Source organism: Elaeis guineensis, unplaced genomic scaffold (genome assembly GCF_000442705.2).
Source record: "Elaeis guineensis isolate ETL-2024a unplaced genomic scaffold, EG11 Super_Scaffold_1000033, whole genome shotgun sequence".
Classification (NCBI taxonomy): Eukaryota; Viridiplantae; Streptophyta; class Magnoliopsida; order Arecales; family Arecaceae; genus Elaeis; species Elaeis guineensis.
Window position 1 is genome coordinate 5,142,770 of NW_027332424.1, and position 24,236 is coordinate 5,167,005.

The 24,236-nt window shown below is 39.5% G+C and overlaps 1 protein-coding gene across 1 annotated transcript in view; it reads right to left on the reverse strand.

Moving 5' to 3' along the window:
* LOC105035153 (chitin elicitor receptor kinase 1-like) overlaps window positions 1-21,665 on the reverse strand; it is a 49,233-nt gene extending 27,568 nt beyond the window's left edge. The window contains 2 exon segments of the mRNA XM_073250464.1: window positions 20,473-20,910; window positions 20,913-21,665. Coding sequence (XP_073106565.1) covers window positions 20,473-20,910; window positions 20,913-21,108 — 634 coding nt within the window. The 5' untranslated portion in view covers window positions 21,109-21,665.
* Between the last annotated feature and the right edge of the window lie 2,571 nt (window positions 21,666-24,236).

Below are 24,236 nucleotides of genomic sequence, written 5' to 3' on the forward strand. Positions count from 1 at the left end.
TTTGCCTCCTGACTATCAATAATATCTATTCTAGGATACCAAGGTCGTACACAGGGTACAATGACGATGTCAGAATACACGGAGGAATTTCTTCGACTTTCAGCTCGTTGTGATTTGTTAGAGATAGAGAAGCAAACTGAAGGCACCTTAGTGGCCCCAAATATTCAATTTAAGAGAAGATTGGCCTTCAAACAGTCTGGTCAATCGATGAAGCTCACAACTTGGCACTCAAAGTGGAAAGATTTTTGTCACATAGTGAGACTGCAGCCCAACAAGCAATTTTCTTCTAACACTTCTCACCCATATGCAAGGAAAAATAGATTGATTCAGCACCTACTCATTCATTTACTAGTCAGGCAACTGGTGGCAGTGGAGCCGCAAAATCCACAAGTGGAGTCAATTCTAGAAGTGGATTCAACAAATCATCCGCAAAAAATACTAGTGTCAGGTGCTACTGATGCCTTGAGCATGGTCATACCTCTAATGTTTGCCCTATGTGCCAAATGGTGAATTTGGCCAACCATGAAGATGAAGATGATGGTGGAGGTAGAGCTGAATCTAAATTGAAAGATGCCAAAATTGCTGAGGAAGAAGGCGAGAGAATTTCTTGTGTTGTTCAAAAATTGTTGTATGCACCCAAGCAAAAAACTTTTTCGCAGCGGCATCGGATTTTTCACTCAGAGTGCTCTGTCAACAATAAGGTGTGCAAATTAATCATTGATAGTGGAAACTATGAAATTTTGTCTCCTAGATAGTAGTGGATCGCTTGCAGTTACAAACAATGCCACACCCAGAGCCTTACAACCTTGAATTAGGAAAGGGCCAAAACTAACATTAAGTAAAATTTACCGAGTTCCAATTTCAATTGAAAAATTTTATAAAGATAATGTTGCTTGTGAAGTAGTTGATATGGATGCTAGCCATGTTTTATTGGGAAGGCCTTGGCAGTATGATGTTGATGCTACTCACAGGGGTGAAAGAATTACTATTTATTTAGTTGGAAAGGTAAAAAAATTGCCATCGTTCCTAAAGAAAGAGAAGTTGGCAAGCCTGACACTTCCCTAAAGGAGGAAAAAGCTTTGCTTCCTATTGTCAATAGCGAGAAGGAACTAAAGGGTGAGGCCTACGTACTTGTTATGAAGGGAGAGGAAGCACCTGTAGTGGATGTTCCAGCTATTGTGCGGTCTTTATTGAAGGAATTCAAGAAGATAGCCCTAGATGACTTACCAGATAGTTTGCCATCCATGCATGACATTCAACACCACATTGATTTAGCTCCTGGAGCCAGCTTGCCAAACCTACCACATTGCAGGATGAATCCAATTGAGAGTAAGATTTTGCTGGAGGTGGAAGAGTTAATCCGCAAAGGCCATATTCGGGAGAGTATGAGCCACTATGCAGTTCCTGTATTACTAGCACCTAAGAAGGATTGGAGTTGGCAACTGTGTGTCAATAGCCGAGCTATCAACAAAATCACTATCAGGCACAGATTCCCTACTCCCGGCTTGAAGATATGGTGGACAACTTGGAGAGTTCCACAGTATTTTCGAAGATCGACTTGCATAGTGGCTACCACCAAATCCGCATCAGGCAGGAGATGAGTGGAAGACTGCTTTTAAGACAGAGCAGGGCTTATACGAATGGCTTGTAATGTCATTTAGGCTGTCTAATGCCCCTAGCACATTCATGCGGCTCATGAATCAGGTGCTTAAATCATTCATTGGGAAGTTTGCCATGGTATATTTTGATGATATTTTGCTTTACAGCTGTAATGAAAATGAACATTTAGGCCATTCGAGGGAAGTACTCGCTATGCTACTGAAAGATAAGATGTGTTTTAATTTGAAGAAATGCAACTTCATGACCAGCAGCCTAGTTTTTCCCAATTTTGTTGTTAGTGCTGATGGAATTCAGGTCGATGAAGAGAAGATCATTCAATTCAGGAGTGGCCTACACCTAAGATTGTAACTGAGGTGCGCAGCTTTCATGGTTTGGCTACCTTCTACAGGAGGTTTATCAGGAGCTTCAGTAGCATTGTGGCATCAATAATAGATTGCCTGAAGAAAGAAAAATTTGAATGGACTACAACTGCTGATAAAATTTTTATTGAAATTAAGGAGAGGCTAACTACTGCTCTAGTTCTAGCCCTTTCCAATTTTGAGAAAGTATTTGAGATTGAATGTGACACTTATGGGGTTGGAGTTGGTGGAGTTCTTTCTCAAAAAGGGAGACCAATTTGCTTCTACAGTGAAAAGCTTAATGAAGCATGGTAGAAGTGGTCAACCTATAAGCAAGAATTGCATGCAGTGTTTCGTACTTTGAAACAATGGGAGCTGTATTTACTTCCGAAGGAGTTTGTGATTAATTATGACCATGAGGCTCTAAAGCATTCAAGAACCAGCAGTATGTTAATAAGGTTCATGTCAGGTGGGCTTCTTACTTTGAGCAATTTGCATATGTTATCAATTATAAGTTAGGCGCTATTAATAGAGTGGCAAATGCTTTGAGTAGGAGGGTAGCCTTACTGAATACTTTGAGTCGTAAGGTGGTTGGATTTGATTGCTTGAAGGAGCTATATGAAGGAGATGATGATTTTGGAGAGATTTGGAAGAAATATTTTAAGGAATCAACTGGTGATTTTCATTTTGTAGACGGTTACCTGTTTAAAGGCAATCACCTATGCATTCCTAGGACATCCTTGTGTGAAAAGATTATTGGAGACCTCCATGGTGGCGGTCTTAGTGGACATTTTGGAAGGGACAAGACTGTAAAGGATGTCGAGCAAAGATACCATTGGCCACAATTGAAGAAAGATGTTGGAAATTTTGTTCGTAGGTGCCAAGTTTGTCAAGTGACCAAGGATCAAGTGCAAAATATGGGATTGTACATGCTGCTACCCATACCAAAAAATATTTGGGAGGAACTCTCTATGCACTTTGTCCTCGACTACCAAGGACTCAACAGGGAGCTGACTCAGTCTTTGTGATAGTTGATCGCTTCTAAAAAATGGTGCACTTTATTCCGTGCAAAGAGACTAATGATGCAATGCACATGGCTAAGCTATTTTTTGCTGAAGTTGTGCGTTTGCATAGTGTTCGAAAGTCCATTACATCAGATCATGACACCAAGTTCCTTGCTCATTTTTGCTTAACTTTGTGGAAAAGGTTCGGTACTAGCTCGATACTAGCTTGAAGTACAGTAGTCCTATCCACCCACAAACAGATGGACAGACTGAGGTAGTGAACAGAACTTTGGGCAGTTTGATTTGGAATATATGTGGTGAAAAGCCAAAGCAGTGGGATGATGCTCTAGCACAGGCCTAGTTCGTGTATAACACATTGTCCATAACTCAACAAGTAAATCTTCATTCGATGTTGTGTATACAAAGACTCCTATGCATGCTCTGGATTTGGTGACCTTGCCAAAGAGATATAGAGTGAGCGTAGCTGCAAATAAGATAGCGGAACAAGTCCAATCCATTCAACTTGAGGTGAAGAAGAAACTTGATGAGTCAAATGCCAAGTATAAAGCAGCAAGTGACAAACACCGATGACAACAAAAATTTGAGGGAGAGATGGTCATGGTGCTCTTGCGCAAAGAATCCTTTCCTGCATGAGCTTATCGTAAGCTCAAACCTAAGCATGGCCCCTACAAAATTTTGAAGCTGAACGACAATGCTTATGTGGTTGATCTACCAGCAGAGATGACAATCTCCAAGACATTTAATGTAGCTAATATCTACAAGTACTACCCACTCGATGGTTTGCTTTATCCTGAGAAATAACTCGAGAGTGAGTTCTTTCTAAGTTGGGGAGACTGATGCAGAATAGAACTACAGGGGATTGAAGGAAAACGATCGGATCAATAGCTGCCAAGATTAGGTCAAGAATAAAACTACAATCATGGCTCTTTCTTTTTAGATAGTTAGCCAGCTATCGCATATTTTCTGATATTCGGTTTCCATATTTAGCCATACCATATTTCCTTGCTTTCAAATGACATATTTAGGGGATTCTGTTTCGATATTTAGGAGATTTTTTATTGTAATTTTCAAATGCTGTGTTTAGGGATTCTATTTCGATATTTAGGAGATTTCAGATTCTAATATTATTTAATGCTGCTTAGCTACAACCAAGCTATACATAGCCCTTGTAAAAGCTCAATTGGGCAGATGACCATTCAATCAAAAATTTCTTTCAAACTTTGTCTATTGTTCTCTTGTTTTCAAGAGTCATTCATTAAATTCAGAGTTTGTTAGGTCAGCTAGAACCTTATCTAGCCCATCCTTGTTCCCATTCTGCGTCAATTCTTTTGATGATCATGGATCTTATTGTCATGGAGAGAGCAGAGGATAGGAACCACCATTTATAAGACGCAGTCGCAAGGTGGTCTTTAATTCATTGATAAGTCCCAGTTTATGTATGCCACACAAGATAGAGACCACGATACAAGAGCTGTTAAAGTCTGCAAGGATATGATTTCATATAGACGACAGGCTCCTCAAGATCATTAAGGATATCATTGAGCTACAGATGACCTCACACATGATATTGGATCCATGGACGTATCAGGTTCATCATATTCTGGACCCTCTTACCCACAGCCATAAGTAGCTTATGATCTATATGGATATGGATATGGTGCATCCAAGGCATTGTATTCCAACAACTACTATCCTATGCAGTTCGAAGCATCTTACAGATCGAATTTTGCTGTCAGTATATTCGGATGAATCCCTCTACAGTCGTACTATCAATCCGAAGACATCTCTCAGAACCAGAACTTCAGCGAGAGATCTGGAACAAATTATAATTTAGCATGCATACCGTATGGGATGAGATAGAGGACTATAGTACTGCATGATTAGAGGGATGGGCTAATATTCCACCAGATTATGTAAATGATCTAGATATTTATGAACGACATTGACGCTCAACAAGATTCTAAATCTCGATATGTATTGATTATATATATTTTATATTTTTTAATTGATTTCAATATTTTATAGTTCAATAATATCTAGTTCTTGTAAGGTTGTTCCTCTCTGACATAACATATGTTAGATTTAGATCCACATTACATGCTTAATTGCAGATGTACGGAAGTGGTGCAAATGTCAAATAATATCCACAAGCATCAATTTGAACTAAAAATCATACAAGAAATAATAAAAAATTAATTAAATACTTAGAAATCAAAAAAAAGAAAGGAAAACAAAAGAATACAAAAAAATGGCATGCCAATCATCGAGCATCAGTACAGTACCAAATCGGTACCATCCATACTAGCTGGTGACCGATCCCGTTATCGGTATTAGTTCAGCCTACCTTGCTTAAACTCCATTCCTGCAATTGAAAACCTTTATAGTAAGAACTTCTAACACTAGCGATCATGGTTTGCCAAACCAGATCGAACCGTCCGATTCAACCTGTATCAAGCCGAATCGATGCAAATTGAGACAGTTCGCCCTAATTTTTGAAACAGGGCCCAAACTGCTCTAAATCAAACTAAACCGCTCAATTTGGTATGGTTTGTTGGTTCGGCCCTGTTCTCCTTTTTCTTTATTTTTTTAGTGGTGCTACAATGTCAGTGGGTAGGGTTTAAACGAAGTTTAAGAATTAGGAAGAAAAGTTAGAGACTCCTCTTCCTCCTCTTTCACCGTACAATCCATTTTCTTTCCCTATCTACATTGCACATGACAAGCAAAACAAGGAGAAATCATCAATTAGAGGTATGTAAGCTTATCTACCTTCCGTTTATCCTCTTCCTCCCTCTTTTTTTAAGAAAAACAACTTTAAAATCCATAAAAATTGAAAAAATAAAGATAAATCATGCCAAAATTTTTATTTTGGTATGATTTCATTATATATTGCAGATCTATAGATGATCTACACAATGACATCAAAATCATTAATTTTTATTAAGTATACAATTTTTTAAATTAAAAATATATTTTTGAATAAAAAATTATTTAAAAAATCAGCCCAAAGACACCTTACGAATCGAATTTTGCTATCACTATATTGGATGGGCCCCTCCATAGCTGTACTATTAATCTGAAGACACCTCTCAGAGCTAAAGCTTCAACGAGAGATCTAGAACAAATTATAATCCAACACGCATACTTATGAGATGAGCGCAGAAGATTACAGTGCTACATAGAGGGATGGGCTGATATTCCATCAGATTATGTAAATGATCCAGATATTTATAAATAACATCGACATTCGATGAGATTCTAAATCTCAGTACGTATTGATTATTTATTTTTTATATTTCTTAATTGATTTAAGTATTTTAAGATTCAATAATATCTAATCTTTTTAGATTGTTCCTCCCTAACATAATATTATGTTAGATTTAGATCTCCATCACACAATCACGGGCGTACCGAAATAATACAAACATCAAATAAGATCAAGCAATAATAATTTGGACTTAAAATCATTCAAGATATCATAAAAAAATGATTAGATATCCTACAAATCAAAAACAACATGCCCACTGACACTTGGTACAGTACCGAACTGGTACCATACCGACACTCAGTATGATACTGAACCGGTACTATACCATACTGACCGACAATCGATACACCAACCAGTACTGGTTTAGCCTTCCTTGCTAGCGATCTATGTCAATACTCAACCCTTGAGGTAGCACAAGAAATTTTAAAAATATTATATTTCAGCAATCATAATCCATGAAGTTCGACACTTAGGTTATGAGCTATCTTACCTAAAATTCGCATCTAACTCCTAAAATCTGCATTAGACATATATAAAAAGTAGATATGTGACAAACACTTGGGATATTTATCTTTTCTCTTGCAATTTTCAGAAATTAATAGAGTTGGATTCTTCCAACAATGAGTTCGATCCACTATAATATTGTTAAAAGGAATATTTTGTTTCTTTCAGAGATTAGTCAAGAATATAGATATAAAAATTGTTGGCGCATGTGTGATACACCAAGTCTTGAAGGGTCAGGAGAGGAGCCATGGACTTGGCCCCAAGGTTTTAAGCCTGATTTGGGTCCTAAGGCTAGACCAATTTGGTCCTAGGGTGGAGATTCAGCCCTCCACGGTCACAAGGCCCTGGTTTATAGGTCTCATAGAAGCTAATCCAAGCTTGGACCAGGTTTAGGTCCATGGGGTTGAGTGTGTGATCAGACCATAGGTGTACATGTGTTTTGGGTGAGTGCATTCGGATTAGATTAGCCTAGGGAGTTTTTAGGCTAGGGTTTAGGACCATGCATAGGTGTATATATACATTGTATTGTAAACCCTAGTTGGTGTGGAATGAAACACAACCTTTTCTCCTAATCTCCCCCTCTCTGGTTTGCATGCCTCCCTAAGCAGCGAAGGAGGCTTCACGCGCGCCCCCCCTTTCCAAAGGGGGCGTGTAGTATCAAGGGTGATTAGCGCTAGGTGTTAGCGCTAGGTAGATTGTGTGGCCGGTGTCTCCCAGATTTCCCATGCCCTAGAGTCCTCTAAGTGAGATTGGTTGCTGGTTTCCAAGAGGTTCACGCCTCAAATCACCAGGCAGTTGTCGCACAACAAACTCCTAAAAGATAGGAGAGGAAGCATGCACAAAAGGAGTTGCCGCACAAGGTTTTTGTCGCCCATCTATTGTTGCTGGTTGATCCCTATTTCAACGCCCAAAAATCCAGAGATTTGGGGTGTCTTACGGCTGGTCCAAGAGGTAGTTGCAACCCTACGCGACCAGATCTTTTGCTGTAAGAAAAATCCCCAAAAGATTAAGACAAGAGGTGTTACAGGGCAAAGGCTGCGGATGCAAGATGCTGCCATAGAGTCCTAGTCCAATAAGGACTCCATCATGGTTCTGGTCTAGATCTGATAGCCCCAAGGTAACACACCCCAAGCCCTGATTCTTAGGATGTTGGGGGTGGAAGATCAAATCTAGAGGTGCGTCCCAGATCCCTGTATCGAAGGGGGACACGAACTAGGTCGCTGCGTGGGGTTCTTGGTGCGCAGCGATCCAAGGCATGGTGTTTGCAACCCTTAGAGATCCGGATCGCCGTGGACTCTTGCAGAGGGCTCTATCGCAGATCTCCTAAGGTCCACGCAGATGCACGGTGATCCTAACAATTGGTATCAGAGCTTGATGGAGCGTGGAAGCGAAGGAGACGTCATACGGATGAAAAGCTGAAATCTACATACTTATTCTACGGTATATCTGGATATACCTTTGTTATTACTGTGGTTTGGCCAACCGGGAGCAACGGATTGAAGGTGGAGGCTGAAAGAATTGACAGGAAGAAAATTTCCCAAAGTGAAGGTTTGGGTGTATGATTTGCTGGTCCAACATTGTTTGGAGGCAGTCTTGATGGAAAGGTCGGGGTGTATGACGGTTAGACGATAGGATTCTCTGGGGAAGATAGGCAGCAGGGGGCCGTTTGGAGGATGAGTGTTTGGCATGTATGGCACACTTGAGGAGAGGTTCCCCAAGAGGTAATGGTCAAGGTGGAGCTGAAGAAACGACTATACAATCTTCGGATGCAGAAAGGCGGGGAAATAGTCGGGATGCATTCAGCAGTTCGACCAGAGCATGGATTTACGGAGCCTTAGGATGATGGAGATGGCTAATCCACAGAGTGTCGCGACTCGTTCAGAGGAGGAAGTCCTCTGATGGTTTCATAGGAGTCCGCAGAATGCGGAAGGTCCGAAACGGCAGCAGCAACGGTGGAGGTTCAACAGGAGGTCCAGCAGGGCAGCACTGGGCAATTGATCTCGAATCAAGTTTTATCTTCTGCAGGGGCACAAGGAAGAGTCACAATTCAGGTGGAGCACCGATCAGAGGTACCTCTACAGGTGAGAATGGTTTGGCATAGGTTCAAGCCGAGAAGTACAGGGATGGAGCCAGATTCCAGCACCAACGATGGTGACGCATTGCATGGATTTATGCGGGATTGCGGGCATCGTGGATCGAGGCTCTGGGGAGACGGTGTTAGACGAATTTGTTTGCAGAAGAGAGGATCCGAATACCTATAAAGAGGCTGAGGCGAGTCTCGGGTGAGATAGATAGGTCTGAGTCCGGATATGATTTGAGCTACAGTTTCTCCAGACGATGCTGAAGCAACGATTGGTGCAGGGGCAAAAGAGGTGCTAGGGTGGGATCTCCTAGGTTCAATCATTGAAGGTGAAGAGTTAGATGAGCTCTTGAATTTTGGAGGAGCCCACAGGGTGCGGTGTATCCGAGATGGCTTCGGAGGGGGTCCGTAGAGTGCAGAGGATCCGAAGGGGCAGCGACGGTGATCGAGGTGTAGCGGCAGGCCCAACAGTATAGTGTTGGGTGGCTAGCCTAGAGTTCTTCTGCAGCATCAGGTGGACTTCGGATTCAAGTGGAGCACCAGACAAAGATGGCTTCACAGTTGGAGAGGATTTCAGTAGCAGTGAGTGCCGGTTTAGAAATACTGTGGTTTTTCTAGAAAAATTCAGACAAATGATGCAGCTGCCAAGTAGAAGGGAGCTTATAAATTCCAAGATGGTGCCAAAAGCAAGGATCTTCAACTGTGGAGGCGATCATCCCAAAGGTCTCCAAAGGTGCACAGAAGCTAAAGAAGATTGGCATCGACGATGGAGATTTGCACAAGGAGCTGTCAAGGTGCGCAGTGGCAACAGGATCGTATAGACGGATCGTGCAGAGATTTGCCAAGACTTGGGGGCACCAAGGTGGAGATTATTAGAGCATGTATGGTGCTCCCAAGCCTTGGGAGGCTAAAAAGGAGCCATGAGCTTGACCCCAAGATTCTAGGATTGATTTGGATCCCAGGCTAGGACTGATTTGGTCCTAGGGTGGAGGTTCAGCCCTCCACGATCATAAGGCCCTGGGTTGTGGGTCTCATGGAGGCTAATCCAAGTTTGGAACAGATTTGGGTCCATGAGGTTGAATGCATAATCAGACCATAGGTGTACATGTTTTTGAGTAAGTGCATTCGAATTGGATTAGTCTAAGGAGTTTTTGGGCTAAGGTTTAAGACCATGTATAGGTGTATATATACATTGTATTATAAACCCTAATTGGTGTGGAATGAAACACAACTTTTTCTCCTAATCTCTCCCTTTCTCTGGTTTGCATGCCTCCGTAGGCAGCGGAAGGAGGCTTCACATGCCCCTCCTTTTCCAAAGGGGGGGGCATGCATATCAAGGGTGATTAGCACTAAGTGTTAGCACTAAGTAGATTGTGTTAGAAATTGTGTCCCAAAGCCAATCGTCGGCCTGTTGACGATTGAGCTCATATTTATAAATTATATATGAATTGTTAAATAATAAAATTATTTATTTTTTCATCACTTTATGTACATCTTCTTTGAACTCCTGTATTGTGATGAAATTTTAGGACTATTTGAATCGATATAGAAGGATATATCGTTTAGTCCTTAAACCTAGTTCACAACTAAACGATATGCTATTATTAAGACGATAGCTATATCAAGTGTAGGTCATTATATGTCATGTATGTTGGTTGTCCTCTTAACCAAGGAGTATGGAGACACTGGCATGACATGCAAGTGAGACGTAGGAGTACATCTCATTGAACGTGACCAACTGCGAAACACTCTGCTGTCAAGAGTAGCTTGTGAAGGATATGATATAAGTATCCCTTCAATCTGAAATCACCACAGTGACTTGCAAGCAACTCTCTGTGCTTTGGTGCCGGACTATCTGAATTTTTAATTTAGTGATGAAAGATTTCTGACACAGTCAAGTACTTGTGAAGTCGGTGTGTGAGTCAAGATGGAATTGACCTCTCTGAATAAGAGTTAATGCATCAGTGTATTTCAATTCAGTAAAACCTCGACCGAAATAATTCATATGATAGATTTGAAAAGTTGAAATACAATATGGATGACTTATTCAGGATTGACAATTAAATCCTAGATCATCCTGAGCATTCAGGATCAAAAGGATGAATTATATGGTAATCATATGCTAATGGATTCTTAAATGTTGCTTAGCAATCATTCGACCTATCCGGACATCGGATACCATTACTAGATGGTCACTTTGATTGATACAGAAAATTTTCTTGTACTACCGACTTAGGTTCGAACCTATGGGATCACACTCAAAAAAAATTTCTAACTAATCATATGGCTGATCGACGATTGAGAATCGTTTAAGGATATAAACATCAATTCGATTGATGATTAACCTTATACAAAAGTTGCAATAAATTAATTCGCTAATAATTAGTGAATTATAGGAGGATTGATAAGCAATTAAATTGCTAATTAGCTCAATTTGATTGAGCAATGTGGTTTGGTTCAAATTTAATTGAATTAGATTCAATTTGGTTTGATCTGATAAGATTATGAGATGACCTAATCACTAAGGGTGTTTGATTCCTGATTTGATCAGGACTTGAGCTCGATTAATTTCTAATCGATTAGAATTTAATTGAGTTAGTTAAGTACCTAATTAGATTAGGTCCTGATGTCTAATTGGGTCTAACCTAATTTGATTCGGATGGAGACCTAATTAGATAAACCCTAAAGAGTCCAAACAAGGTTGGACTTCCTAAGAACCAACCAATTTCTCCACACCCTCCTCTCCATATGAGTTCTGATTTTTGCGTGGAGATTTTACATGCCAACAAGAGCTCTTATCGCCCACTCTAGATATGGAAAAGATTGGTTAAAAATTTGAATTCAAATGGTTTGAATTTGAATGAGAACTAAGAGTCCAAACCTAACTGGACTCTTTCCAAAATGCCGACCACTCTTCCACATGCGAGAATCAATTTTTGCATGAAGTATTCCCACGCCAATCAGATATTTGTCACCCCTTTCTGAGCTCCATGGATAAGGATAAAGTTTGGATCAAGTCAAATTCAAATTTGATTTGAATGGTGATAAAGATAAATCCTTGTTTGAACTTGAATCAAACTACCTCATCTTATCCTTATCCTTTGTAGGATGCCACCTTAAGAAGGGAACAAATTTTGTGCGACAAAAAAACTTGATTTTTACGATGAGAAACACCTGAGAGGGGGCATGAAAAATTAGAGGGGCAGGCCTTCTTGTGCGACAAAAGGAGGATACCGATTCCTCTTAGGGACGTGAGAACTAAGTTGGGTACCTTAGGGTTTCGTCTCTAGGGTTCTATGAGAAGAAAAGAAAAGAGTCTTTCTTATTCTTCCTCCACCATCTTGTGTTCCTCCTATTATTCCATCTTCAGATCCGGAAGAGTCCAGATGATCCGAAGGAAGGAGCGAAATCAGTCATCTAGTGCCTTTCTCACGAGCTAGCACTTCTGAGAAAGGACGATCAGATCGAGACTTCGAGTGGACATCCTATAGAAGTCGGACATGCTGTGCGGCTGCTCGGCATCAGAAGAATCTGATACCATGTCTATCAGCAGTGGAGATCATCAACCCACGCAAAGATAATAATTCTGAACTCATCAGATCAGATCTAACAGTTAGATCTGATCAAGGGCATCGATGTGATCGATGCAGATTTTTCTTTAAATTCATATTTTAATTGCATGTAATCTCATATCATAGATCCTTAATTAGTAGTTTAGATATGATCTTATGCATGTAATGTAGATTAAATAGTTTAAGCTAACATGTTTTTAATGAAAAGTTTTAAAATTGCATGCATAGAACTGCCGGTTTTCCTTCAGATTGTGTGGCCGATGTTTCTCCCAGATTTCCCACACCCTAAGGTCCTTCTCTAAGCGGGATTGGTTGCTGGTTTCCAGGAGGTTTCACGCCTCAAATCATCAGGTAGCTGCTGCACAACAAACTCCTAAAAGATAAGAGAGGAAGCGCGCACAAGAGGAGTTGCCGCACAAGGTTTTTATCGCCCATCTATTGCTGCTGGTTGATCCCTGTTTCAACACCCAAAAGTCCAGGGATTTGGGTGTCTTATGGCTGGTCCAAGAGGTGGTTGCAAGCCCTAAGGGATCAGGTCTTTTGCTGTAAGAAAAATCCCCAAAGGATTAAGACAAGAGGTGTTACAGGGCAAAGGCTGCGGATGCAAAATGCCGCCATGGAGTCCTAGTCTAACAAGGACTCCTCATCATGGTTCTGGTCCAGATCTGATAGCCCCAAGGTAGCACGTCCCAAGCCCTGGTTCTTAGGGTGTTGGGAGTGAAAGATCAGATCTGAAGGTGTTTCCCAGATCCCTGAATCGAAGGGGGATGCAAATTAGTCGCTGCGTAGGGTTCTTGGTGCGCAGCGATCTAAGACATGATGTTTGCAGCCCTTAGAGAGTCCGGATCGCCATGGACTCTTGCAGAGGGCTCTGTCGTAGGTCTTCTCAGGTCCATGCAAGTATACGACGGTCCTAACAAAAATAAGTATGCAAAATATATGTCATCTAAACTTCTTAACCATATTGGGAAGTTTGAATGAGAAACATGCATAATGGGAAGACCATGACAGATAGTATCTTCAAATCCGGGTTTATCGAAACATGCCAAACCAATTAGTTCGGGGTGTACTGAACCAGATCAGTCAGTTATCAATATGATTCGGTCGATCAAATCAAGACCATTAAACTCTCATGGACCTTACCTCTCTTGACACCCTTAAAAGTCATAAAGTCCTTGCCTCCCCTCTCTCCCCCTCCTACCTCCTCTAGTCTTTGTCCTCCGACATGCCACCAGATGGCATCTCAACCACGTCCAACGACAACAACAATGTCCTAACCAAGTGAGTCCGCTCTTTTTTTATCTCTCTATCTCGGGCCTCGTCATTGGATCTAGAGCATCAAATGGCTCAAAGCCCTCACAGCCTCACCTCCCTCTCCCACCTCCTCCTCCGGCCCATATCCTCTGATGATGCTATCTGATGGCATCCCATCCATGTCTAGTGATGACGACAAGATCCCAACTAGGTGAGTCCTCTCTCTCCACATGTATGGTCTCTCTCTCTCTCTTATGTGAGTCTAGAGACATAAGTTTCTCTCTCCTTTCTGTCTCTCCCCCCTCCTTCCTCTCCCCCCCTCCCTCCTTTGGTTCCACTACATCGTGGTTCTATATGATACATACAAGTACTATACTGAACCGACCGCCAGAAGATACGACTATCAATACTAGTGTTTGATGAACCTTGCTTCGCATGTTTTCCTTTGCATGATAATAATTTGTTAAAATTATTCTACATATCTCTATGACATCCTTTTTTCCTCTTGTTAAGTCAGATCCTTGGACCTATTCAAATTCGTTTCTCATATCTATGCACATGCAAAGTTGTTCATGAAAAAACATTCACATTCAATGATATTAGGCTTGCCTAGTGACTAATACTTTCATTTGATATGGGGAACATCATATATTTGCACTTTTGTGTGCACTTGTAAAGATTAATGTATAGTACATATTAGTTGACCTTTTTAATTTTGAGTAATCACATACATACTGGATAGCAGCTTAATTTAATAAATGTTGAAGGATCAATAATAGCATAATTGGAGATATTCCTATACCGAAGATGTAACTAACTACAGCTCTACCACAAAAACAAGAAACAACCCACAAATGATAAGCAAAAACATGAATCACTTAAAAGGACTCGAGATCTGCATCTATCCACATTAGAACAGCTCTCTTAACAGTACCCCACTAAGAGTTTGTTTAAGTACATAAGCAGAAGTCACTGAAGAATGATAAACATTGCTCTAGTGGTACTAAGAGAAAATTTTATTTTGGAATTCTGTTATGATTGCAATTGGCTGACTGTAAAACGTTTCATAGAAAAATATATGAGTTTGCACAACAAGTTGTCAAGAAATAGAGCAGTTGCAATTCTAACTCCACCCATTCACATCCATACTTATGGTTGCAATGCACATGGATCTCATCTTTTCATGTTGAATCTTCCTATATAAATTAAGAAGTTCAATACCAAACTCCAATATCTAACTTGGAAGAAGAATATCAGGAGTAGCACCACCTATGCAGCCACATTGATCTCCAGTCCACATTCCAAGGCATCAAAAAATCTATTTCAAAGTCCAAACACATCTTGGTTCGGCTACTCAGTTGCAAACACTTCATCACCATCACATTTCCTTCTCAACTTTAGATGTAGAATATTTGGCTTCACTTTTTTTCTGATGTCATGGTGTTCTTGGTGTCTACCATTCTATGGTGTATTGAACTTCAAACAAGATCAACAGAGCAAAAACTCAGGCATCAGACAATCTCAAAAAAGAGAAAACCAATACATATGATCTGCTCATCATATCTTATTTCATCTCGCTTGCTATCACCTAAACCCAATCAGTGATGCAGGAGGGGGCAAAAATGATCAAAGTGCCAACTGCTACATGTGCTATAGAGCTGTCAATGGGCCGGATCTAGGCCCGAGATCCACGGGTATTTACCTGACGGATCCAGATTTGGTACTAGTATTAGACCCGTTTACCCCGGATCCAGATCTGGATCTGATAAACCATCATGTAAACGGATAGAGTCTGGATATCTAATATCCAAACCTGATAGACCCAAGACCCAAATAATATATATATATATATATATATATATATATATATATATATATTAAAACTATTTTGAGCCGTTGATCTCTGATCCAACGGCCTAAAATTTTCAAAAGGTATAGAAGCCCTAAAACTCTCATTCCTCTCTCAGTCTCCCGACGGCGCCTCTCCATCCCCTCCTCTCTCGCTCCTCCAGCGTCCGCCTCTCCCTCTCGCCGCGTGAGACATTCGCTGCTGGCCGGACCCCGACACCAAGGCCATGGACGAAGGAGATCCTCTCCCTCTCTCTATCTCCCTCTCTCTGTCTCCCGCTCTCCCTCTCCACCAAGATCCCTCCGTCAAGATCCAATCTCTCCGACGGCGCTGAGCCCTCCCTCCTCTCCTGCTCCCGATTCCTCTCCCGCTCTGTCGCTCTGGCCTCTCCCTCTCCGCCGCGAGATCTGCTCGCCGGTGGCCGGACCCCAACACCAAAGCCATGGATGAAGGAGATCCTCTCCCTCTCTCTGTCTCTCAGTCTCCCTCTCTGTCTCTCAGTCTCCCGCTCTCCCTCTCCGTCGAGATCCGATCTCTCCGACGACGTCGAGCCCTTCCTCCTCTCCTGCTCCCAACTTCCTCTCCCTCTTCGTCGAGATCCGATCTCCTCTCACCTCTCCTGCTTCCGGCTTCCTCTCCCTCTCCGTCGAGATCCGATCTCCTCTCCGCCTCTCCCCCTCTGTCACTGCCTTTCGCGGCTCCGCTGCTCCGTGCCCCCTCCCTCTGCCTCACATTGTCTCTGCCGCCATCCGGACCGCCCCTCCCTCTCCACCGTTGCCCTCTACCGAGATCCGATCTCTCCACCGCTATCCTTCACCGTCTCGACTTTCTCTCCCTCTCTGCCGCTCGTCGGACCCTGACACCAAGGCAGCTGATCCACCGCACCCTCACTGATCTACTTTTTTTCTAGGTAAGCATTAGTAAATATCATGTGGATTAATTTGTTGATAAATATTTTTATGTGATTGCTGTGAATGTATTGATAATATTCTGTGGATCAATTTGTAGCAATCTTTTCATATGTGATTTATTTTAAATTTCAAAAAATGTCAAGTGCTGAAAATTTTAATGTGGAAGTTGAACAAAATGTAAGCACACTTGTGGAACAAATCGAGGATGAGACAATCATATCTACACACAACAACGTTGCTAGTCATAAAAGAAAGTTGATATCACCGATATGGAATGATTTCACTAAGATTAAACATCAAAATGGTAATGACATTGCTAGATGTAATTGGTGTAAGAAGGAACTTTGTGGTGATAGTAGTAAAGGAACTAGTCACTTGAGAAAACATCTTAACTCATATATTTTTTGAAAAAAGAATGATGGAAGAGCCGTACAATAATCAATTACTGTAGTTAAAGGCTTTTGTAATAAGGCAGTTTACAAGTTTGACCAAGAAAAGAGTAGAAGAGATTTAGCAAATATAATTATGAAGCACAACTACTCTTTTAACATGGTTCAACATGAGTTTTTTGAACAATTTTGTGCTGGATTGAATCCAAATTTTAATCTTGTAAGTCGTAATACAATCAAGAGTGATATAATGAATATTCACAAGGAGGAAAAGGCAAAGTTATATGATTACTTTGATGCACTTTCTTGTAGGATTGCCTTTACTACTGATATATGGACTTCTGATCATTCAAATATTGCTTATGCATGCTTGACTGCACATTATATATCTGATGTTTGGGAATTGAAGAAAAAAATCATTGCATTCAAAAAGATTCCATATCCACATGATGGTGAGACATTATTTCATTTTATTTCTGATTTGTTATTGGAGTGGAATTTGGATAAGAAAATTTCTTCAATGGTTGTTGATAATGCAAGTGCAAATGATGTAATGGTCAGACAATTAAAAAGGTGGTTTTGTCAGAAATCATTGCTTTGTTTGTCTGGTGCATTGTTTCATGTGCGATGTAGTGCACATATTCTTAATTTGATTGTTCAAGATGGATTAGCAAAGGTTGGAGAGTTTTTGCAAAAAATTCGAAATATTGTGAGTTTGTTGAATAGGTCACCTGCTTTGCATCCAAAATTTGAAAAAGCATTATCTCAATTGAAGTTGACAGATGCAAAAATGGTAGGAAAAGATGTACCTAATAGGTGGAATTCAACCTATTTGTTGCTTGATGCTGCCATTCCTTTGAAAGAGGCATATTATCGTTTGTCTCAATTGGAAAGAGGTTATAAATGCAATCCTTCAGTAGATGAATGGAAAGTGGCATGCATTGTGAGAGATTGTTTAAAATTATTCTATGATGCTTGTAATCATTTTTCTGACTCCAAAGTTTCCCACTTCTATCTATTTTTTTGGGATATCTGTAAAATTCAGCTTAAGATGAGAGAGTGGAAGAATAACGAGCATGAATGTCTTATATTAATGGCAGGACCTATGAGAGAAAAGTTTGCAAAATATTGGGAAGAATGTTCTTTGCCATTAGCAATTGCAACTGTTCTTGATCCAAGATTCAAAATTGATATTGTGGAGTATTATTATGATCAACTGTATGGTTCTGATTCTTTTGATTATATTGATAGAGTTGTACAGTTATGTTTGATTTGTATAATGAATATGGGGGTGATAAATTGTTGGCTGGGGATTCAAGTTATTTTATGTCAAGTGGCTCAACAAATGAAAATACAAGTGCAAGCTGTGGGGGTGTATCTTTGGATGATAAGCATGACTTTGATGAGTGGTATTGTCAATCTCGTTCTTCCACTAGTCGAGATTCTAATAAATCTGAATTGAAAAAAATATTTGGAGGAAGCTGTGTTTCCAAGAAAAGATAATTTTGATATTTTGAATTGGTGAAAGATGAATAGTGCTCGATACCCTACTTTAGCAAAGATGGCACAAGATATTTTAGCTATTCCAGCTACTACTGTTGCTTCTGAATCAGCATTCAGTGTTAGTGGTAGGGTGATTGATGAGAGGCGATCATGCTTAGCTCCAGAGTTGTTGAAACTTTGTTGACTACCAGTGATTGGCTTGAATCCACAAAGAACGGTAAATTTTAATTACTATCTTATTTAGTATTTTATTTTTTGTTCTCATAATCTTTACTAAATATGATATTTTTTTTTAGATGTTGTTGGAACATCCATTGAGCTTTGATGTGGTTGAATTTCATGGTGGAGGATTAACAAGTAAGCTTTTTTGATTATGTTGTTTTATTAACAAGGAAATTTATTTGTTAGATTTTTTTTTATGTTCAATAAGTAATGTTTTATATTTCTTTTAATTAGGCCTTCAATATTATCCCATGGCATGGAGGAAGTTGATTTGGAGTTGTGACTTGTGAGGAATGTTGGAACAAATTGGGATGGAACAATGTGATGTTGTTATTAAAATTTGAACAATGTATCGAATACTTGATAATTGTATGTTGTTATTATAATTGTATGTTGTTATTATAATTGTAGGTTGTTATGTTTTTGGATACTTTAATTGGAGTTTTACTTGTTGAATTTGAACAACTTTTATATTTTTATTTGTATGATCATATGATTGTATAATTTTTAGATATTTTTTTAGGTTGTTGTATAATTTTTAGGTATTTTTTATGAGACTTTGAATATGAGTTTCGGATCCCAAAACCGGATCCGGATACCCGGGACCCATTAGGATCCGGATCTGGTACTTCAAGAACAAACCCGTCAGATATTCGGATCTAGATCCGATACTAATAACTAAGATCGGGTCCAAATCTGAATATTCAGATTCCGATCCGAATCCAAACCGTTGACAGGTCTAATGTGCTTTATATAACAACCTAGGCTTCTTTGAGATGAGGGAGGTTGATGGATAAAATTTTGGTTCTTCAACTTTCTAGAGAAGGGGAGAGAAGGTGGGAAAGTTGAGAAGAGAAGTTGCCTTACTTTTGAGAAAGGGGGGACCAACCCAGAAAGGATCAACAGGAAAAACATTGGAAAAGAAAAATCCAATCAGATTGGATTTTTTTTGTTTGCTATGGAATCAGGTCTTTTCCACAGGTTTCTTAAACTCTAAATTACAATCCAAACAGCATTTTAGTAAAATAAATCTTTCATGGTTAGATTTCCTTTGAAATGCCTGATTCCTTTAACAAACCATGAATGTTATAGACATCCAAACAGGTCCTGAAGAGACTTACTTTTTCTCTTCCCACAACATTGAAACTCATGAGAAATGCTTCAGATTTAATTTCCACATTCTTACCTTCAAAAAATTTAAATTCTTCAAGCTTCACATGCATCTTTCTCATTACAGAAATCTTCTTTTGTCAAATATTTTCAATAGTACTAGTCTTCCCATCTGACAGATCAAATAAGACAGGTGACACTCCAATCTACTTTCCGTAAACGACAAAGAGTGACTTTTACATGGGAGAAATGACAAGTGGATATTCTCTTCCATTGCCACAAGGCTTCTGCCTTTTGACTTTCTGACCCTTCTGCACTTGTTTTCCTTCTTGTTAATGCACAAACTCTAAGATGCATCATCTAAAAGAATACAATAATTTGCTGTTGATGTTCAACCATTTTCAAAGTTTTTGCTAAATATTTTTTTTCAAGCAAGAATTCATCTTCCTCCATACCCCTAAACTTCGAAGAAAGTGCACCAATCCAAGAGTTGACTCCCACCATTTTTCTGGTCCTTACCACCTAGCAGGTTAATAAACTAACATTTACTTTATAGGGTTCAGATATGTCAATATTTTAGTCAAATTAACGCTCTTTCCAAAGTAGATTATTGGTCAAACAATACACCATTTTAATAAGAATCTAAGTATTTGGAAACCTAACAAAAATAATGAACAGCAAGAAGATAGTTTTTTTTCACCACAATTAATCTTCAGATAAGTATAAAAGAACTACTCCCTTGCTCCAAACAAATTAGTGTAATTAAAATTTCCCATATTTCCAACAACCCCACCGAATTCAAAACACCAAAAAAAGAAAAAGGGACTCACCTTTCGTCGGTATAAACACAATCCCCTTTCCTGCACTGAAATTCACTCCAGGATTATACTCCTGTAGCAAATCCTCTTTTGATGACAACTCAAACTCTTCAGCCACTGAGGAGAGGTTCTCCCCAGGTTGGAGCGGATATGTCTCGAACAACCCATAGTCACGTGACACGGATTTATTCCCACACGAGCAGTTCACAGTGACATTAATCTTGGCTCCAGTAGGGATCTGAGTGGCATTATATCTGTTGAACTTAGCAAGCCAGGCGGCTGTGGTGAGGTTGGCATAGTAATCGGTGGCAATCTTCTGGTATGTGTCTCCGGTGAGAGCAACATAGGAGAAGGTGCGGCCAAGGAAGTCGTCATTGATGCAGTCGCAGGGGAAGTTGATATTGACGCGGGTTCCGGTAATGATGCTGTTCACGTTGGTGATGTTGTTGTACGGGTGACGTCGGTGGCGGTGAGGCCGAAGAGGCCGGTGATGTAGCTCAGGTTGACATTAGGTGTGACATAGTAGGAACCAAGGGCAAGATCACAACCATTCTGGCATTTGGATTCCAATTGGAGAAGAAATGATGCCTGGAGTAGGAGCAGGAGAAGAAATTGAAACCCTGGAAAGGGTCTTCGAGATCCAATCATCTTCTCTGGATGGGAGGGGGAAAAGATCGAAATCCCAATCCTAACCCTAGCTTCCTCAGCTTATTGTGAACATAAGGAATTGGAATTCTGGGGGCAGGAGAGAGCGGGAAGTGGAATTCTTAGGGGATTGTGGATTGGAACGAGATCTTTGGAGGGGGTGAGGAAATCGAAACGCTAACCTTAATCGTCGCCCTAGATCGGAAAGTAGGGTTTTGAGGAGATGGGAGACATCGGAGGGGTTTTGGGATGGGAGCAGAGTTGACTCTCCGTCCCTGTCGTCCTTTTTGAATAATCTCGATCACTGTGGTCGTCTGCGAATGTTAACAAGAACGCGTTAAAATTCCCCAATAGGAAGTCAACAAGTCGTATTGGAAGAGCTTCTATTTGCTTCTGCGGGACGGTAGAAATGGTTCCCGCCGCTGGATTTTGTCCAAGTTCGTCACGGTGATGCTAAATCCGATGTACCGTGGAAGCAAACTGCGTGGCCATCGTTGCCGGGCAAACTGCACTCCGATCACGGTGCTTTGAGAGTCGCGCTACATGGCAGAAATGTGTGATGAACCAGGTGGGGGCCGTACACAACCCGGCTTTGGATGGGCCTAAGGAGGCGGTTCAAGCGCAGTGGACAACAAACACTGCTTACAAATACTTACAAAGGGTGAAATATAAATTTATTTTATTTATCCCATGGACTTGATGCAGACTATATTAGCTACTAAAAATAAGACTGAATAGAGTTGAAGTAAGATCACTTTATTAGCATGTTGAATCATATATTAAATTTAAAATATCACAACTTAATCATATAATATCTGATCGAGATTAATTATCTTTTTTTTAAATTGGACATCTTTTCTAGATACACAAGTTTATGACAATCTTTTAAGGAATTAAGTTGGTCCAAATTCTATCATTTGAATTTCGAAATGGACTAGTCAAATTGAAACTTTTTTTTTTGAAAAAATTTTGATCTAATATTATCTTTCAATCATGAAAAATTAGATAGAATAATAGAAGGAAAATTAATGTATAAGTTGAGATCTATCTCCTATAGAATTTTTAGTATTTTTTCATGATTACTTATATTAATCATATTTTTTTAGACAGATAGTTCTAGAATAATAAATTCGATCTGAATTGTGCAAGAAATGATGTTTTTCTAGAAATAATAAGAATAATTTGATATTGCTCCATCAGATTCTTCTCAAATTAAAAGCTACGCTCGATCAAAGTCTTATCCAAAAAAAAAAAATTTGGATTGATCGATCCATTTTGGATCCCAAGCGAAAAATTTCATCTTAATTGCTCGGGGTATTACCCTCTTAACGTCTCAATTTAAAAAAAAAAAAAAAAAAAAAAAAAAAAAAAAAGATCATCAAAATTGGATGTCTATTGACCAAGTTATGGCCTCCAAAAATTTGACCTGCGAACTAGCTTCTCGATATGATGGATCTTGCTTTTGGATCCCATTCAATCTTATCTATAGTGACCGAAGTGATCACATTGATTCGATGATCCTCCTAGATCTCAGTTAGAGATCTACTTTATTATGTATGAATATTCTACTGTCCAGAAGGTGCTTTTGTCCTTCTCAAGCTTTCTAGCTATGCTCTTATATGGTGGTCCTCATGTATGAGGAATAATGATATTTCTAATCAAACATGGAGTAAATTCAAGGGTTTAATAAAAAAGCAATTGTATCTAATCAGCCATGAGAAGGATTGGTAGATCAAGCGGCCATACTTGTAGTAGAAGTATAATCAATTCATTTAAGATTATGCCACTAAGTTTCACAAGCAAGCAATCTCTTTCAGAATTCCATCAATAATCATATAGTTTTTATGAAGTACATTAGAGATCTCCATGAGAGCATCCCTTCAAAGTTGAAGATATCAAAGAAGCTAGTATAAAGGTTATGGGGATTAAGTAGAAGGATCAACATATAGAAGGCAAAAAAGGTGACAAATTCAAGAAAGATAGTAGAAAATCAAGCCAAAAAGGTGAGAAAGGCAAGAAGTAGGCTAATTTGACTCGAAAAGTTTACTACTTTCATTATAACATCTAGGAATACATGAAGGATAAGTGTTGGAAGCTTTGTCTAAAATTAAAGCAGAAGTAGAAGAAGCTAAAGGATGAAGATTCAAGAAAAAAAGAAGGCAATTGTCAATATTGTGAAGGCTAAGGAGTTATTCGAGCTTGAGCAAGCTAACTTCAAACTAAGATTGATGGCGAGGAAACCCGAGATAGCAACTAAAAAAAAATCTTCTACTTGAAGTTCCAGATGAAGCAGAGCATCATCAAGACTAGAAATCAGAATTATCTCATCTCTAAAAATTTAATTCAAAAGTTAAGATTGTAGACTAAGCCTTATCTACATGCTTATCCTCTTAGTTGGATTCAGAAAGATATTAAGTTAAAGATCTCCAAGTAGTATACCTTTAAGTTTGTGATAACTGAGAGGTATATTGATGAAGTAACTTGTGAAATAGTTCTATGGGTATTTACTAAGTTATTCTTGGGAGCTCGTTCCTTTGGGATCAAGATGCAGTCTTCTACAGATGGCAAAGAAGCTATCATCTTATAAATTGTAGGAAAGAGATCATGACCAATGCCCCAGATTATAAGGAAATATAGACGTTACAACTGCAACTCAAGCAAAATGACTTCTTAATACCTACAGCAAGTTTGTGATGATGGTAAGAGAAGCCAATACTACTCACGAGCAGCTGAGCTCTTATCTCTTGGTTTCACTAATCAATCAATTAAGATCATGATTGAGGAGTAGCCATACTCATCATTGATGAGGAGGGACAACAAGTAGCATCTCTACCATGAAGTCTAAATGTGGGAGCATGCCAAGTGATTCACTGAAGCCCAAAAGCAAAGAAGAGCAAGATCAAAAATCATCTTTGAGCAAATCTAGGTGGTTCAACCATGAGATAGGGAAACAGATGTGTTATTACCTCAAATCCAAGATCACAAGCTATGGATCATGGCAATCACCGTATACTAATAAAAAACTCTCTTTACAAGCATGGAATCATGATATTATAAAGCAAATAGTAGAATAAATAATCAATAATTAAGTCCAAAAAATTAGTGAACTAAAATCTAAACTTTAATATCTC